At 36.4% G+C, this 18,864-nt stretch overlaps 1 protein-coding gene across 4 annotated transcripts in view; it reads right to left on the bottom strand.

The window, feature by feature from the left end:
• TNNI3K (TNNI3 interacting kinase) overlaps window positions 1-18,864 on the bottom strand; it is a 319,782-nt gene that overhangs the window by 158,102 nt on the left and 142,816 nt on the right. For all 4 annotated transcript variants that reach the window (XM_059135899.1, XM_059135898.1, XM_059135897.1 and 1 more), the window contains exons 12-17: window positions 8,049-8,135; window positions 7,410-7,466; window positions 6,341-6,433; window positions 6,201-6,258; window positions 5,884-6,078; window positions 5,030-5,134 (exon numbers count right to left, since the gene is read on the bottom strand). In XM_059135899.1, the coding sequence (XP_058991882.1) occupies window positions 5,030-5,134; window positions 5,884-6,078; window positions 6,201-6,258; window positions 6,341-6,433; window positions 7,410-7,466; window positions 8,049-8,135 (595 nt within the window). The remainder of the gene's footprint in view (window positions 1-5,029; window positions 5,135-5,883; window positions 6,079-6,200; window positions 6,259-6,340; window positions 6,434-7,409; window positions 7,467-8,048; window positions 8,136-18,864) is intronic.

Here is an 18,864-nt window from a genome sequence, read left to right as displayed (position 1 = left end):
TTATAGTCAATTGAAAGATAAATGCATACATCAATTGAAAATTAAACATTTTTTGAATATTTTTTCTTTGATACTTTTTGAAATCTTCACTGACTGAATTAAATGTCACCTTCAAAATTAAAATTCTTCCACCCCTTACCAACTTTGTCATTTTATGGTATTTGTCATTTGTCATCAGTAAATTGGCTGTTTTTAACTTGTCATTAATTATCTTCCTTTATTTCACCCAAAAGAAGCTGACACTCAAAACCAACAGTAATTGTTCTTAGATGTAGATCTAGACCCCCATTAATTACTTAAAAAGTAATATAAAGTTATGGACATTGGGGAGGGTATGTGCTTTGGTGAGTGCTGTGAAGTGTGTAAACCTGGTGATTCACAGACCTGTACCCCTGGGGATAAAAATATATGTTTATAAAAAATAAAAAAGTAAAAGTAAAAAAAAAAAAAGTAATATAAAGTTATGTAAAAAGAAATATTGGAATGCATGAGAATGTTGTGGAGTGTTTTTCCATCCTGACATATAAGGGGACAAGTGAGGGATTAATAGGGATAACAACTGTCCTTTGTATAATGCTTCACAGTTTATAAAATGCTTTCATATAAGTATCTCATGGGAGAGCAATGGCCACTCTGTGATGGAAGTACCACTATTCCGTTGCATAGAGTGTTGTTCTACTATATACTTACCAAGGGAAAAGGCCATTCATTTGATCCATATATGTTTGCAGTGATGTTTGGTTTCAATGTCAAACAATTTGGAAAACACACTTTTCCAAGGTAACACAGAGAGCTGTTTGTATTCAGTAACAAGCTTTAAAGCCTTTAGCTATAAATCATGCTTTGCAAGCTCCAATGCTGCAAAATGAATATATAAATTGGGCCAAGTGTAAGTTGGAGAGTTGGTAGGTAGTGGGGTCTACAACAAATTGGAAAGTGCATTCCTGTATAAAGCTATATAGATTTTTAAAATATTTAGGGGCACCTGGCTGGCTCAGTGAATTAAGCAGCCGGCTCTTGATTTCAGTTCAGGACATGATCTCAGGGTCCTGGGATTGAGTTCCACATTCTCCACACTCAGCAGGGAGTCTGCTTGACATTCTCTTTCTCCCTCTGAACCCTCCATCCCCCCGCCCAAATAAATAAATAAGTCTTTGGAAAAAAATGTTTAAAAAATATTTAAACACTACAGAGCAAGGGAAATATATCTGTGTACCTCATATGCAGTTTCTATTTCATTCTAGCAGAACATGGGTTATAAAAGAAGAAATAAAGCAGGAACACAGGAACACAAGAAGATCGTATGAGAAATGATTTGCATCACAGGAATTGCGTTTAAGGACCGAAGCACAAAGAACAAAGTTGGTAAATGTCTGATGCTAATCCAATATCATCAGCCTCCTTTATCTCTGTGTTCTGACTTGGTTTTGTTGCTGTTGTTGTCGAGACAGCATGATATAATGTTAAGAACACTGTAAGTTAAGAATGTGACTTTGGACATAGTTTCCGTATTAGGAAAATGGAGATAACAAGAGCTATACTATAGAATTATTATGAGATTAAATAAGAGCACATAGGAAGGGCTTAGCAGACCTCCTTTCATGTTGTGAGTGGTAAATCAATGGTAGGTGTTATCGTTCTCATCATCATCATTGGAAAGAAGCCCTTACTTATTCAGCCCTTCAACTTTTCCTTAGTAAATATTTAAAGATCAAAATTTACTTTCAGACCTGTATGGTAAGAAGCTTGCCAAGAGAAAGGCAGAGAATTCTTTCCTCTCACTCATATAAATCAACAACCACAGCATCAAAGATAGAGTGTCCCCTCATCTGTAAGCTGATCAATAAGCTCAAACAGCCCCTTTGCTTTAAACCATAAAGAGTATTGGGCAAAGTAAGTCGGACTCTACCTAAAAGCAGCCATACTTGGACAAACTAGGCTATTGCTTTCTTGAAATGATATTCACAGAAATGTTCCAAGAATTTGGTTCAGTTAAAAATGCACTGATCAAACATCTCTGAGAGAAAGAGAGCAGGATCTCTGCTCCAGAAGCCCTGACAGGCCCAGATTAGTGGGAGAAAGAAAAATGTAAACAGGTCATTTCAATGCAAAAATGCAAACATGTCCAAGTTCCTCACTCTGATGTGCATCTTTCCCTTTCTGTCTTTCAGTGGGGCTCCATGAACATCGTAGATATGCAAGGGTTAATCTGCTGTGAGAACACCGAGGGAAGACACATACCTGTTCTTCAAAGTCTAGCTTTAGCTCTATATCCTCCAGGAAGCTTTCCACTCTACTTTGATCTTTGACTTATTTGAAATCCTTTGAAAATTGCTGCTTAATCATTTTGGTCCTTAGTCATTTTCTACCTTACATGGGAAAGAAATTGTTTCACAGTATATGGTCTATGTACCCAAACAGTATAATAAGTCCAGAAGGACTTACACTCTTTTGAGAAATATATAATGCTACATCCACATTAACCTGAAAAACTCAATGTTTTATTTTTGCCAGACTAAAGATTAGTTAAAAAAGAGTTCATAAATAATAAATGTAATAATTTCGGACCTATTATACTGCAGACACTTATGAAACCATATTTTGTAAAATCTGAATATGTTTTGGTACAATTTAAAGCATTTAGGTTAGATTAGAAACAGAAAAAAATGGCAAATATAAATAAATCTGTTATATAGTAAATGTTCTATTTCTACTTTTAATCAACATTTATATATTTGGCCCTGTTTTATAACCTGGTAACAGGTAACAACAGGTAACTGGTAACAACTTGCCCTTACAGGGCAACAGAACACACATTCATTTGCCCCATAATTGAGGAGTTACAGCTAAACAAAACCTTCAGTGATCACTCATTTGTTTTAGTACCACATGCAAAATGGTTGGGATGACAAAATAACACTTCCAAAACTCACAAATCACCAGTTTCTATTATGCTAATTTATCACCTAAATCTATTTCCTAAGTACTGTTACTGAAACTCAAAGAAAAAATGTTTATTAACATAAATGCTTTAAAAAGAGAGGTAAGAAAAAACCTTAATAACAGCAAAGAAATGACTTTTGTGTGAAAACTAATAAATAATTTTAAATGGATTGAATCCCATACATATTTACTTGCAATATCTAAGTTTCAACCACCCTCATATCTAATTTATTTTCTTTCTCCTATCTTTCATATCTGTCTCTCCCTTTCATTTCCACTGCCACTAGTGAAATTCTGCTTTTTATTACTTCTCATTTAGATTACTGCAACAACTGCTTCACTGGTTTCTTGACTTCCCCATCAAGTCAATCTTTTACAAAGATGCTGGATTAATCATCCCACACTACAATTCTGAATTTGTGATTCTTACCTCCTCCACTTCAGTGCCTACTTCTTTCTTACAGAACAAAGTCTAAATTACCTTAAGTCTACGATTCGCTGGTTTCTGTGCTCTTATGCCAACTTATCTTTTTGAATTTTTTCCCCCGTCTTTTGTTTCCTACATTACGAACACTACATACATTCATATACACTTCATCCACTAAAGTGAAACTATTCATTGTTGCTAGCTATGCCTTTAACTTCCTAATCTCTATCTTCTTAATGTCTTCCCCTTCCAGATTCTATCCATCCTTTCATGCCAAGCTCAAATGTCCCTTCTTCCATGAAGATGTTTCTAAACTCCTCAGAAGTAATTAATATTCTTCTTTCTAAAATTTTATAGGATTTTTAAACATCTCTGTTAGAAAACTTATTACTTTATACCTACCACATACTTAGGCAAGTATTTTTCTCTTCCATTAGAACTATGAAAGCTCCTTGGGAAGGGAGTCTCTGGTAGCTTCACTTTGTAAGCTCTAATATGCCAAGTAAAAAGGCTTTAAACATGGTAGATACCCAAATAGTTGTTGAACAAAAGGCTGAATGGAGTAATTGCTTTTTAGGAGATTCAGAATTGTGGACTTTATACATAAGATTATATATGGGTTCTATATGAATGTTATTGATAATTATGAAATGAAATTTACTTGACTTTCAGTAATCTTACTTATTTCATAAACTAGATCAGAGGTTGTCTGGCTATTCTCCATAACACATTTGGGATTCCAAGAGGTGGTGTAAGGATCTCTTTCCTTGGCATTAGAAAATGGTAAGTGAACAGATTTTTGTACCCTGCATTCTGCCTTCGATTAAAGCTGCTACATTTTGTGTATTGGCCTTCTTGTAAGATTTTGCTTAGAGAAAGCTTTCACTGTTTAAATTTTTTTGTTTGTTTGTTTTTAAATCCTTGGGGTTTCATCCCCTGGTACACTATAATTATTTGTTTCAAGTCTAACCTACATGAAAACATCTTCACATGAAAACTAGGTAAATGAGCTGCTGTGTTTTGGCTGAATTTACCATTAGAAAAATACCAAAACAGTAGTACAAAAATGGTGTTTCAGGTAATTTAAATCAGGACCTCCTGGGGCACCTGGGTGGCTCAGTGGGTTAAGCCTCTGCCTTCAACTTGCGTCATGATCTCAGGGTCCTGGGATCGAGCCCCGCATCGGGCTCTCTGCTCAGCGGGAAGCCTGCTTTCCCTCTCTCTGCCTACTTGTGATCTCTCTCTCTCTCTCTGTGTTAAATAAATAAAAAATCTTAAAAAAAAAAAAATCAGGACCTCCTGCAATACCTGACTTTGTATGAGACCTGACATGCTATAATAGTCATTGATCTAAATTCTGGATCTGACTTTATTGACTTGAGAACTAGCTAGCTGGTGAATCTTACAGCCATCACTCTCTTGAAAGATCCCCAAGAGGCAGTTATATAGCTTTCTATTTCTGTAAAAGACAATGACAAAACTTTATATAGCTTAGCCTTAAAGTAGTAGTCTATTGCCTAACCCACATAGTTGAAAACCCTGATTTGCAATATATCAAAGTGTAGTTACACTGTATCTTCAGTGAAGATACACTGAATTCTATCTTAGATTCCTAGTCAGTTACACAATTCTATGTTCATTATTTAGGGGGGGAAATACCTGTTTAAGTCACGGTGTATAATTGGCTGTGTCAGGTTGTGAAGATACTCCATACCTTTGGCAACATCTACTGCAATAATTAATTTAGACTGCAAATCAAGAATCCTAGAATTTAAAAAAAAGATTTAGTGAGGATGAAGTGGTCAAAGCCAATAACACGTCTTTCTGAAAAATACCAGTGGAGTGCATGATTTGTTATTCTGTATATCTTTCAGTCTTTTTTGCTTTATTGAAGATTATGCTAAAAATTTAAAAAAAAGTCTGGAAAAAATAACTTCTACCTCAGATCATGCTTAATTATAAATCAATTCAGATACCAAACCCTCATATTTAAAATATCCCTCTTGATTTTATAATATTTATAATGTTATACTTATTTTTTTTATAATAACATAGAATGGATTCTACTCTAATAACTGAGTGAAACCACACTCTAATTATTGCATGCATATATCTAGGATGTGAAATAAATTAGATCAGTGCAAGGCTATTCTTTTTTAAAACTTTAAAAAATAAATGCTGTGACCCTTGGTAATTATTTTATTCTCAGCTTACATATATCTGCTTTATTAGTATGTCATATTTAGCCTAATTATTATAAGCTTCAGTTGCTAATTTAAATTCCTTGAATTTGTTATCCCCAACTGAATTCCTGTTAAGAAAGCACAGAAGTATTTCTATTCACTAAAACATAATTATTGGGCATAAATTATTAGCCACCTTTAAAATGCCACATTGCCTAGCACTTAGAGATTTCAGAAAGTAAAGGCTTATCTAAGAGGAAAGCCTCTGAAGTACTGCAAGGATAATTCCAAAGACATGTAAAATGGTAAGTCAGAACAAGAGAACCATACCTCTTCTGTTCATGAAGGAGGGAGAACAGAGAACCCCCTGATATGTACTGAGTGACGATGGCAAACTGGCTGGGATCATTCAAGCAAGCACCCACAAACTGAATTACACAAGGATGATTGAGCCGGCAGAGAATGGACACCTCTCGGCAAAACATATCCACATCTGATTTGGAGCAGTAGGTGTTGGCTCGATAACTGGAAATGGCAGGAACAGGAAACCCTTAGCCAATAGATGGATCAAAACAAGGGGCTTGCGTGCATATGCGTCTAAAAGTTCACAACTCCTGTCTGATGCTAAATTTTCTTTGTTTGCTTACCGTTTTATTGCCACTATTTTATTCCTGCATCGTCCTTTATATACTTTCCCAAAAGAACCTAAAATTGTTTAAGAGAAATGAATAAACACATAATATCTTGAGCTAATGAAACTAAACAGACTAGTGTTTTCATAGGTTACCTGAGCCGATAATCTCATGGAACTCAATTTCAGAGAGCTGAAGATGAAAATGTGAAGGCAATCCAGCCCTTAGGAGGAGAACATCTGCTTTCTCTGCAAATAGGAATTGTTATTTTATTTTTTAAGACAAAAAACACACATAGATGTGTATACATGATACACATATATACTTTACCAAAAATGTCATTCCCTAGTAACATTTAATTTTCCAAATACAATTGACTACTTGGAGATAATAAAACCTTATCACCAATGATCTCTATCCCTTTGCATTAAAAACATGTTAGTTTCTGTCTCTGTTCCCTGACCTTTGTTATCAGGGCTAAGTGTTTATTCCTAATCTGATCAATAACTAGCTTGTCTGTGTGACACAGCAACCCTGGAGTACAGTTCATAGCACATCATGATAACAAGCGTTATCTGGTCAACCCTGCAACCTATCACAATGGGCTTAGCCAAATATCCATAAGCCAAATCTCAAAGGGATGCCAATTAGATGTCAAAAAATAAGTGCATGAATCATTCAGATGAAACATCTCACACCAAAAATAATTTTTAAAAGCTGAAAATTATAAAGCTAAATATGAATTTATAGTTGAATCATATATGTGTGTGTATAATATATATTAATTTTCCTGATTCAGTGGTATTAATTTCTGTGTGCTGCACACACTCAAAAATTCCCCAAAGCATTACTTATTTGGGATCTTTTGGAAAATAACTTATTTTTAAAAATTTATTTTCCTATCACAAACCTATTCCCAATTCTCCTTAGAGATATTAATATTTGTAATTTAGACTTCATTAAAAATACAAATGTGTAAAAAATTTGATCTTTCTTTAATAGTGGGGAAATTTTCACTACTATACCTTCATGACCCAAGATAGCATGTGCAAAAGAGTACAGCGGGTAAGGTTAATCATGGAAAGAATGGTTTGTTGATAATAGTGGTTATGCATGCAAAGTAGTCATCATTTATAATGCGTAAAACAAAACAGAAAGTTATCATACTTGAGGCAATAGTTATCCTTTGTAATAAAATATAACAACTGTCTTATATTAAAATACCTTTTGTCATGCTTTTAATCTTCCCCAGGGGGGATGGAAGAGACACATAGGAGCCATCTAGAAATCAAATTATATTATAGAGTTGAAAGTAGCTTTTTTTTCTACATAAACATAAAGCATTATCCAAAAGAAGCAGGTGACAAAAGAAATTTGCTTAGGAAACCAAGTGAGAATATAGTTTTAACCCAGGTCTTTTTCTGGATACTGAAACTGTATAGCAAGTGTTTATTTAGAGAGTACATAAAAAGATTAAAAATAATAAAAACAAAACAAGGTGTAGTAGACTCTGGCAGATTTAGTTTGTGTCTGGGTATGAGTATTTTCTGGCCTGCCTTAATAGATTACTGAAATGGAAAACGACTGCTCTCAGCTCACCCGGGCCTTCCTGGTCATGCATAGGCCTCATAAACATCTAGTCCAGGGAATGCTAAACCTGAAGGGACTGCAGATTCATGAGTTAGAAAACAGCTTAAGTGAAGGCTTCTTTATTTTCAGCCTCATCCAGACATAAGTTTTCTTAAAATAAAGCCAATCTGACATGTCCCCATCCCTAGCCTTAGAATAATAGTAATAGAAATAAAGGTTTACCTTTGGGCACTATATTGTAATAACAACAAACACTTATTAAGAAAGGGATACCTCCTCCAGGCTGAGAATATTCATTACAGGGCAATTCATCCTGCGGTCTCTTATAATGCTTCAGGAGTGTGACAATTGCATCGTGTCCTTCATGGAAAGACAAAAAGGACAAAGGATCTTAATTTTTGTTTGATTTATTCAGCTCATCATACAACTCAAAAGTGACTAGAGGTGGCTTGAAATATATGATATGTCTTGAGGGATAATGTATTGTAATATGAATTCAGTTCATTCATTCATTCATTCACCTACTCATTCATTTATTCAAAATAATTCACTGAGACTCTACTACATGTGTAGCACTGTGTTAAGCACTATATTGGATAGTAGGGGTACAAAGAACAAGGTGACTATGGTCCTATCCTTAAGAAGCTTAGTGTAGTTGAATATAAATGAGAATTTCTAAATGAGGAAATATGAGGTGCTAAGGGTACCATTAAAAGGGTAAAAAGCACATATGGTAACCAGGAGAGAGGGATGTATTTTCTTTGAACGATGCATTTGGTTGGCAACTGCAGCATAACATGGCACAAAGATAATTAACATAGGTTTTTGTGGCAGGAGATAGCTGTCTTCCTACAAATATTTGTACTCCCCATTCATGGGGTGATTTTGCCACTGAGAATGTCTGTTTACTCAGGGACAATTTTCCTATTGCCCTTGCAAGCAGATGTGGCCTTGAGACAAATTCTCACCAAGGCATAAGCAAAAGCAATGCCACTTCCAGTTCTGGGGTTTAAGAACAAGGTGAGCCTTCTCTGCTCTTCCTTTTTGCTGGCTGGATACAGAAGGTTTTAAGGCCCTAAGGGATGGGAAAAAGCTATGCACTGACCAGAAATGCCCTCATTGGACTTCTATACAACTAATAAATTTCTATCATATAACACCACCCAAATTAGGGCGTCTACTACAGTAGGTAACATATTGTGAAAAATTAAAAAATGCTAAATGCTCTTCTGACTAGACCCATGATTTTTAATAGAACTAAACATTTTTTTTTTAATATTTTATTTATTTATTTGACAGACAGAGCTCACAAGTAGGCAGAGAGGCAGGCAGAGAGAGAGGGAAGCAGGCTCCCTGCTGAGCAGAGAGCCCGATGCGGTGAGGGGCTTGATCTCAGGACCGTGGGATCATGACCTGAGCTGAAGGCAGAGGCATTAACCCATTGAGCCACCCAGGTGCCCCAGAACTAAACTTTTTGATACTATTTTATGTTTTAACTATAAAAATAATCTATTGAACCTAATTTATACAAGAGAAAAACAAAGTCAGACTTAAAGACCCTGCCAAGAGACTTGTGAAATGCAATAGAACTCATTGTAAAAATGGCAAATTTTAGCAATTGAAAAATCATATGTGCTTATCCATCCCAGAGGGTTCATAGTTAACACTTGTTCAGAATACACCTAATGTATAGAGTATATGCTGATAGTTATGCCTGTTTATCAAATCACCCCTTCAAAAAAAAGAATGAAAATTAATAGAGCATGCAAGATCATGAGATGGAGAATTAGATTAAAAACTAGATTAAGGGCCGCCTGGGTGGCTCAGTGGGTTAAGCCTCTGCCTTCGGCTCAGGTGGTGATCCCGGGGTCCTGGGATCGAGCCCCACATCAGGCTCTCTGCTCAGCAGTGAGCCTGCTTCCCTTCCTCTCTCTCTGCCTGCCTCTCTGCCTACTTGTGATCTCTTTCTGTCAAAAAAAAAAAAAAAAAAAAAAAAAAATCTAAAAAAAAAAACTAGATTAAAAGCTTTTCCAAATGTAATATCCCAATACCAGTTTCTTTTAAGAAAATCAACAATAACATTGTGATGAAAATTGCTAAAATTTGTAGAAAAACTTAAATCTACAGAGTTAACAACTAGTGCCCATTTTCTTATCCACAGATTTCAATTCATGACTGGTTGATCTGTAATTTTCTCAAATCACAGACACGGGTTATGGTGAAATAATGAGGAGCCTGTCCTATTAGGACCTTTTTCTTTGTACTTTCCTCTGCTCACAATCAGGGAAACCTCAAGACCCAAATGACATGAGCCAACAAGCACATTTCTAAAGAGCCTAATACAGGCTCAGTTGGTTAAGCATCTATCTTTGGCTCAGGTCATGATCTAGGAGTCCTGGAATGGGGCCCCAATGTTGGGCTCCCTGCTCAGTGGGGAGCCTGTTTCTCCTTCTCTTTCTGCCTGCTGCTCCCTGCTTATGCTCTCTGTCTAATAAATAATTAAAAAATTAAAATTAAAGAAGAGCCTATTAGGCAGAAGGAACAGATGATGTAAAGGTTCCAAGATGGGATGAAATATGACACCTTCAGAAATGGAAGGTGGCCAGTGCGGTTGGAATATCACAAGCAAGGATGAGAGTGGTTCCAGAGCTGGGTGGAGAAATAGATAAGCACATATCATGTGCAGAAGCGCTTCACAAACTTTGTAGTGTGTATAAGAATGACCAAGAACACGTATTATTTATTTTCTTTAAATGTTTTATTTAAATTCAAGTTAGTTAATATATAGTGTAGTATTAGTTTCAGAGGTAGAATTTAGTGATTCATCACTTAAATATATCCCAGTGTTCAACACAAGTGCACTCCTTAATGCCCATCACACATTTAGCCCATCCCCTCACTCTCTCCCCTCCAGCAACCCTCAGTTTGTTCCCTATAGTTAAGAGTGTTTTATAGTTTGCCTCCCTCTCTGTTTTTATCTTCTTTTATTTTTCCTTCCCCTCCCTTATGTTCATCTGTTTATTTTCTTAAATAAACACACGTGTGGCATCATATGGTATTTGTCTTTCTCTGACTGACTTATTTCACTTCACATCATCATTGCAAATGGAAAGATTTTGTTCTTTTTGATGGCTGAGTAATATTCCATTTTATATATATATACCACATCTTTATCCATTCTTCAGTTGATGGATATCTGGGCTCTTTCCATAATTTGGCTAGTATTGATATGATGCTATAAACATCAGTATGCATATGTCCCTTCAAATCACTATTTTTGTATCCTTTGTATAAAGACCCAGTAGTGCAATTGCTGGATCATAGGGAAACTCGATTTTTAACTTTCTGAGGAACCTCCATTCAGTTTTCCAGAGCGGTTGTACCAGTTTGCATTCCTACCAACAGTGGAAGAGGGTTCCCCTCTCTCTGCATCCTTACCAACATCTGTTGTTTCCCGAATTGTTAATTTCAGCCATTCTGACCGCTGCAAGGTGGTATCTCATAGTGGTTTTGATTTGTATTTCCCTTATGATAACTGATGTTGAACATTTTTTCATATGTTTGCTAGCCATTTATATGTCTTCCTTGGTGAAATGTCTGTTCACATCTTCCACCCATTTCTTGACTGGATTTTTTTATTTGGGGTTTGAGTTTGGTAAGTTCTTTATTGATTTTGGATATTAACTCTTTATCCAATATGCTGTTTACAAATATCTTCTCCCCTTCCACTGGCTGTCTTTTAGTTGTGTTGATTGTTTCCTTTGCTGTGCAGAAGATTTTTATCCTGATGAAGTCCCATAGTTCTCTTGTTTTTGTTTTTTGTTTCCCTTGACTTCTTTCCAGCAAGAAGTTGCTGCAGCAAGTTAAAAGATGTTGCTGCCATTGTTCTCCTCTAGGATTCCTGTCTCACACTTAGGTCATTCATCCATTCGGAATTTATTTTTGTGTATGGTATAAGAAGTGGTCCAATTTCTTTGTTATGCATGTGGCTATTCAGTTTTCTCAACACCATTTGTTGAAGACACTGTTTTTTGTTTTTTGTTTTTTTCATTGGATATTCTTTCCTGCTTTGCTTAAGATTGTTGACCATATAGTTGTGGAGTTGTGGGTCCATTTCTGGGTTTTCAATTCTATTCTATTGATCTATGAGTCTGTTTTTGTGCCATTACCACACTACTTGATGATTATAGCTTTGTAATACAGCTTGAAGTCTGGGATTGTAATGACTCCAGTTTGGTTTTCTTATTCAGTGATCCTTTGATTCTTTGGGGTCTTTTCTGGTTCCATATAGATTTTAGAATTCTTCGTTCTAGTTCTGTGAAAATGCTGGTGTTATTTTGATAGGGGATGCATTGAATCTGTACATTGTTTTGGGTAATATAGAGATGTTAACAAAACTTTGTTCTTCCAATTCATGAGCATGGAAAGTTTTTCCATTTCTTTGTGTCTTCCTCAATTTCTTTCATCAGTGTTTTATAGTTTTCAGAGTACAGAATTTTTACGTCTTTTGTTAGGTTTATTCCTATCTTTCAGTTTTTCATGTAGTTGAAAATGGGATCAATTCCTTTATTTCTCTTTCCTCTGCTTCATTATTGGTATATAGAAATGTAACAGATTTCTGTGCATTGATTTTATATCCTGTGACTTTGCTGAATTCTCGCAATTTTTTGGTGGTCTTTCAGATTTTCCACATAGAATATCATGTAATCTGCAAAGAGTGAAAGTTTGACTCCTTCCTTGCCAATCTGTATGCCTTTATTTCTTTTTATTGTCTGATTGCTGAGGCTAGGACTTCCAGTACTATGTTGAACAAAAGTGGTGAGAGTCGACATTCCTCTCTTCTTGAAAAGCTCTCAGATTTTCCACATTGAGGATGACCATAACTATGGGTCTTTTTTTGGTATGGCATTCATGATGTTGAGGTGTGTTCCTTCTATTCCTACTGTGTTGAGGGTTTTTTATCAAGAAAGGGTACTGTATTTTGTCAAATGCCTTTTCTGCATCTAAAGAGAGGAACATATATTTCTTACCCTTTTTTTTTTTTATTAATGTGGCATATTACATTGATTGATTTGTGGATGCTGAACCACCCCTACAGCCTAGGAATAAATCCCACTCCGTTATGGTAAATAATCTTTTCAATGTACTGTTGGATCCATTTAGTTAGTAATCTTGTTGAGAAATTTTGGATGTATGTTCTTCAGGCATATTGGCCTACAATTCTCCTTTTTTAGTGGAGTCCTTTCCTGGTTTTGGAATGAAGGTAATACTGGCCTCATAGAATGAGTTTAGAAGTTTTCCTTTCATTTCTATTTTTTTAGAACAGTTTCAGAAGAACAGGCATTAATTCTTCTTTAATTGTTTGTTAGAATTCCCCTGGAAAGCCATCCAGCCCTGAACTTTTGTTTGTTGGGAGATTTTTGATTGCTGATTCAATGTCTTTGCTGGTGGGTCTGTTCAGATTTTCTCTTTCTTCCTATTTCTGTTTTGGTAATTTACGTGTTTCTAAACATTTATCCATTTTTTCCCAGATTGTCTAATTTGTTGGCATATAATTGCTCAAAATATTCTCTTATAATTGTTTGTATTTCTTTGCTGTTGGTTGTGATCTCTCTTCTTTCATTAATGATTTTATTTATTTGGGTCTTTCTCTCTTTATCTCTCTCTCTGTGATAAGTCTGGCTAGGGGATTATCAATTTTGTTAATTCTTTCAAAGAACCAGCTTCTAGTTTCATTGATGGAGCACGTGTTAAACCACAGATTCCTGAGCACTACCCCCAGAGATTCTGACTGAAAGGTCTATAGTGGAACCTGAGAGTGGCTTTTCTAACAAAGCCCCAGGTGATGCTGATTAGGAATCCATACTTTGATACTATGGATGTGGCACTTTGGAGTTTAAGATAAGAAATTTGGATTTTAATGTAGGTGAGATGGAGAAACACTTTAATTAGTTGAAGGACACGATTTGTTTTACTCTTAAGAAAGATCCTTATTTACAGATTAGAGCTATGGTATGTCATTCTAAGGCTGTTGTAAAGATTAAGTGAGATAATGCATGTGCCTACAATTCTAACATGTAAATATGCCTTTCAGATATTTTCACTGCTTTCTTGCCTTACTATTTTGCCTGAAGAATTATAAATGAACTTGAAAAGTCTTTTATGGAACATCACATAAATTTTTCTAAATACTAATATATTCCATTTCTATTGTTGTTGTGGTTAATTATTGCAAACTTAGTGACTTAAACAATACTTTATTATAGTTCTAGAAGTCAGAAGTCCAAAATAGTTCTCAATGGGCTAAAGTCAAGGTGTTGGTACTCCTTTCTAGAGGCTCCAGAGGAACATCCACTTCCTTGTGTTTTTCCAGGCTCAAAACATTTCTTAGCTGTTGTCCCCTTTTATATTTTCAAAGCTATCAGTGGCTGGCTGAGTCCTTTTCACTCCATATCACTCTGACCTCTGCTTCTGCCTCCCTCTTCCACATTTAAAGACCCCTGCTATGATTTTGGGCCCACTGGAATAATCCAGGATAATCTTTCTCAAAAAGTCTTCTAATTAGCAGTCTTAATTCCCCTTTCCCATGTAAGGCAGCATACTCATAAGCTGCTGGGGACTGGACCTGGACATCTGTAGGGGGACATTACTCTGCCGACCGCCCCTAGTGTGATGAAAATTTCAGTGTCCTCTGTTTGCATGTTGGTGCTGCCTTCCATTGAGCACCTCCCTTTCTTCCTCATTGCTGATGGCTATTTTAGTCTCAGGATAAAAGTAACATCACCAACAAAAAGTTCTCTGAAATTAAAATACCCCTTCATCTGTCCTGCTGGTAGATTCATAGGTTCTGAGGTTTGTCTGCCCCCAGTTTAATAGGACCTATGGTGCTTTGAGTTGTTTTTCTACTAAATTTGGTCTTTAAGCGTTTGGGACCAGAAAACAAAACAAAACAACACAAAATTTCTTATTTCTGTTTCTCCTTTGGGAAAAATAAAATGACTTAAACCCCACACATTTACCCAAGCATAACAAAGCTTACTTAAATCACAAAGTCCACCTCCCTGCCTGTCTCAGCCTCTCTGTTGGGCTGACTGTGGCTGCCAGAGGAGAGGGCCTCCTGCTTTCCCTAGTGAAGCAGAAAGCCGCATCTTGAATCCTGACGGTCTGTGTAAGTCAGTGATCACACCCTTGATGTTACCTTTCATTTCAACAGCTCTCTTGGCTCCACTTGCTCTGAGTAGTTTTAATTTCCTGCCAGCACAGTGGCACAATTTGCTGGCATTTTCTTTGGGATGCTTTTCATCAAGAGCCTAATGAGTGCCTGGGTTCTGGCTGATGATAAGCACGAGGCTGCCAGGGAAATGCCAAGAGGCCCCTTGGCTCTGGAAGGCATCTCCGCCTGATTTCCCACCTCCTGCTAACTGTGGGCTGAGGCGCACATGTACGGGAAATTCTTCACTGCTATCATTGCTCTGACAAACTACCAAAGTGTATGCAAAGAAACCTGAAAACCACTAAGGCCCAGTTCCCTGATACTTGGTCACAAGGAGTTAAGCAGAAAAATGCCTTGGTGGAACTCACTCAATGGACTTGCTAAGGCTAACTTCTGATAATGGATATACCCAGATAACCAAGGCACACTAATGGAACACATCCAGAGATAATCAAACTTCCACTAATTAAATGAAATGTTTTCCCATATCTAAGAATTTACTATCTACATCCAAGTATTTCACCCAAAACAGGAGGTTGCTATGTTATTAGCCTAATGCAGTTATAATAATGCTTTGCGCTTCAGAGGATTACTGATTAGAGCCTATGGAGGTTTTGCCAGCTTGGAGTGTCTTTCATTTCCTGCATTCCACCCTTCAAGTCTGTCTGTATTACTCAAATTCCATGCTTTCCCTTTAGTTCATTATCTTCTTCTTTTCCTTTCCTTATACTTGGAGTGATTCCTCCCAACCACAAACCTCTTTGCTTTTAACTTTCTGCACATCTTTATTTTATAACCTAGATTTTTTTTTTAAGGCTACAATCCATCCAAAGGGCTGTTACATAGACAGTTTAGTATGTATATCATGGTCATATATACAACAGAGGATTCAAAATTATTCAAGAAGGAAAAGGACACATTTTACTATATCCCTGTAAGGATATCTCTCTGACCCCACAATTTTGTCTTAGGAACAATGAATGCTGTTTACTGCTATGAAGAATTATTTTAATAGCAGAAGAAAACTTGCTATGAAAATTATTTTAATTACTAGGTCTGAAGGTTAAAAGTAAATGACTCTAGTACTAAGATCATCTCCTTGACATTGTGAGTCTGAGGCCCTCTGGGTCTAAAGTAGAAAACATAGGGATTAGGTCTTGATTATATAAGCCAAGGAATTCCTATTGACCTCACATGTTCAAAATGCCTAGGTTATTAAAGTAGCAGTCTCAGGCCTTCTTTGTACATACTAAAGGAGGAAGCTTTCACAGCAATTATACAGCCAAGACTTGGCTCAATATTTTGCTATCTCCCCTTCTTATCATTCTAAAAACTCACTTTCCAAATGCACTGAAAAGTGGAATCACTTTGATGTTTGTTCTTCCTTCTGCCAAACTTGGCCCACACATTATCATTTAAATAAGAGACAAGAAAAATTCAAGACTTGCTATATCTTCTCATCATTTAAATCCAAAAGATAGTTTCATAAGAAAGGGTAAACAAAAATAAAGCTGGGGGCATCGCGTTACCTGATTTCAAGCTCTATTACAAAGCTGTGATCACCAAGACAGCATGGTACTGGCATAAAAACAGACACATAGACCAGTGGAACAGAGTAGAGAGCCCAGATATGGACCCTCAACTCTATGGTCAATTAATCTTCGACAAAACAGGAAAAAATATACAGTGAAAAAAAGTCAGTCTCTTCAATAAATGGTGCTGGGAAAACTGGACAGCTATAAGTAGAAGAATGAAACTCGACCATTCTCTTACACCGTACACAAAGATAAACTCAAATGGATAAAAGACCTCAACGTGAGACAGGAATCCATCAGAATCCTAGAGGAGAACATAGGCAGTAATCTCTTCGATATCAGCCACAGCAACTTCTTTCAAGATATGTCTCCAAAGGCAAAGGAAACAAAAGCGAAAATAAACTTTTGGGACTTCATCAAAATCAAAAGCTTCTGCACAGCAAGGAAACAGTCAAACAAACAAAGAGGCAACCCACGGAATGGGAGAAGATATTTGCAAATGACAGTACAGACAAAAGGTTGATATCCAGTATCTATAATGAACTCCTCGAACTCAACACACACGAAACAGGCAAACATCAAAAAATGGGCAGAAGATATGAACAGACACTTCTCCAATGAAGACATACAAATGGCTATCAGACACATGAAAAAATGTTCATCATCCCTAGCCCTCAGGGAGATTCAAATTAAAACCACATTGAGATATCACTTTACACCAGTTAGAATGGCCAAAATGAACAAAACAGGAAACAACATGTGTTGGAGAGAATGTGGAGAAAGGGGAACCCTCTTCCACTGTTGCTGGGAATGCAAGTTAGTGCAACCTCTTTGGAGAACAGTGTGGAGATTCCTCAAGAAATTAAAAATACAACTTCCCTATGACCCTGCCATTGCATTCCTGGGTATTTACCCCAAAGATACAGATGTCATGAAAAGAAGGGCCATCTGTACCCCAATGTTTATAGCAGCAATGGCCACGGTCACCAAACTGTGGAAAGAGCCAAGATGCCCTTCAACGGACAAATGGATAAGGAAGATGTGGTCCATATACACTATGGAGTATTATGCCTCCATCAGAAAGGACGAATACCCAACTTTTGTAGCAACATGGATGGGACTGGAAGAGATTATGCTGAGTGAAATAAGTCAAGCAGAGAAAGTCAACTATCATATGGTTTCATTTATTTGTGGAGCATAACAAATATCATGGAGGACAAGGGGTCTTAGAGAGGAGAAGGGAATTGAGGTAAATTGGAAGGGGAGGTGAACCATGAGAGACTATGGACTCTGAAAAAAATCTGAGGGGTTTGAAGTGGCGAGGGGGTGGGAGGTTGGGGTACCAGGTGGTGGGTATTATAGAGGGCACAGATTACATGGAGCACTGGGTGTGGTGGAAAAATAATGAATACTATTTTTCTGAAAATAAATAAATTTAATTAAAAAAAAAAGAAAGGGTACACACATCCCTCTTCCCCCATATTCTTGCCTGTTAATTACCAAATCACCAGAACCAAACAAGAATGCCACCAGTCCTTCTTCACCTTGAGAAAAGAACCCACAATTGTTAACGTTTTTGCCAAAAGAACTCTATATAAACCAAGTTATTTAGCATTCTTCTTTCCCTCTTTTCTCTCCTTCCCATTTGGCTTTTCTTTTCCCATTAGAGATCAGCTCAAGTAACATCTTCCCAGGGAAGCCCTTCATGATTTCTCAATTTTAAATAGTGTCCTTAAACTTTTTACCTTAAACTTTATACAGTGTTGTTTTTCCTTTTTGTTTTATTCGTGAGAGGTTTTTTTTTTTTTTTTTTTTTTTTTTCTGATGGTTTCTATTTGTTTTCTTGCTCATGACCCACCTCTTCTGCTAGAAATACAAACTTTCTAAGAACAGGGAAAATTTGTATGTCTAACTCACTGTTTTACTCAGTTCCTAGCACAGTGTCTACCACATATTAGGATTGTAATAATGTTTTTTGAATAAATGACTGAAACCAGGTATGAGAAATATAATGTTGAAATATAAATGCCCTTAATCTTATAATGAATGCTTTCTAAAATAAAAGAAAAAAATAATGATACAAGCGCTAAAATTTTATTTAGCCTAGTTCTAGGAAGGAAAAGGTAGAGGATGCTGTGAATGTGCTATTCATAATAGCACTGTTTTACAGGAAGCTAGAGGGGTCAGGAAAGAGTTCCTTAAGGAACTATCTTTTCAGCTAAATTTGAAAGATGAATATAAGTTGATTAAGCAAAAAGGGAACATAAGACTCAGAGGGAAATATTTCACAGTTGCAATGCATAGAAAGAGGAGTTTTATTTAGAACTTATTTTAAAATCAT

The sequence above is a fragment of the Mustela lutreola genome, chromosome 10 (genome assembly GCF_030435805.1).
Source record: "Mustela lutreola isolate mMusLut2 chromosome 10, mMusLut2.pri, whole genome shotgun sequence".
NCBI classification, from domain to species: Eukaryota; Metazoa; Chordata; class Mammalia; order Carnivora; family Mustelidae; genus Mustela; species Mustela lutreola.
The sequence above is the reverse complement of the archived record's forward strand: the minus strand, read 5'-3'. Positions and strand labels throughout refer to the sequence as shown.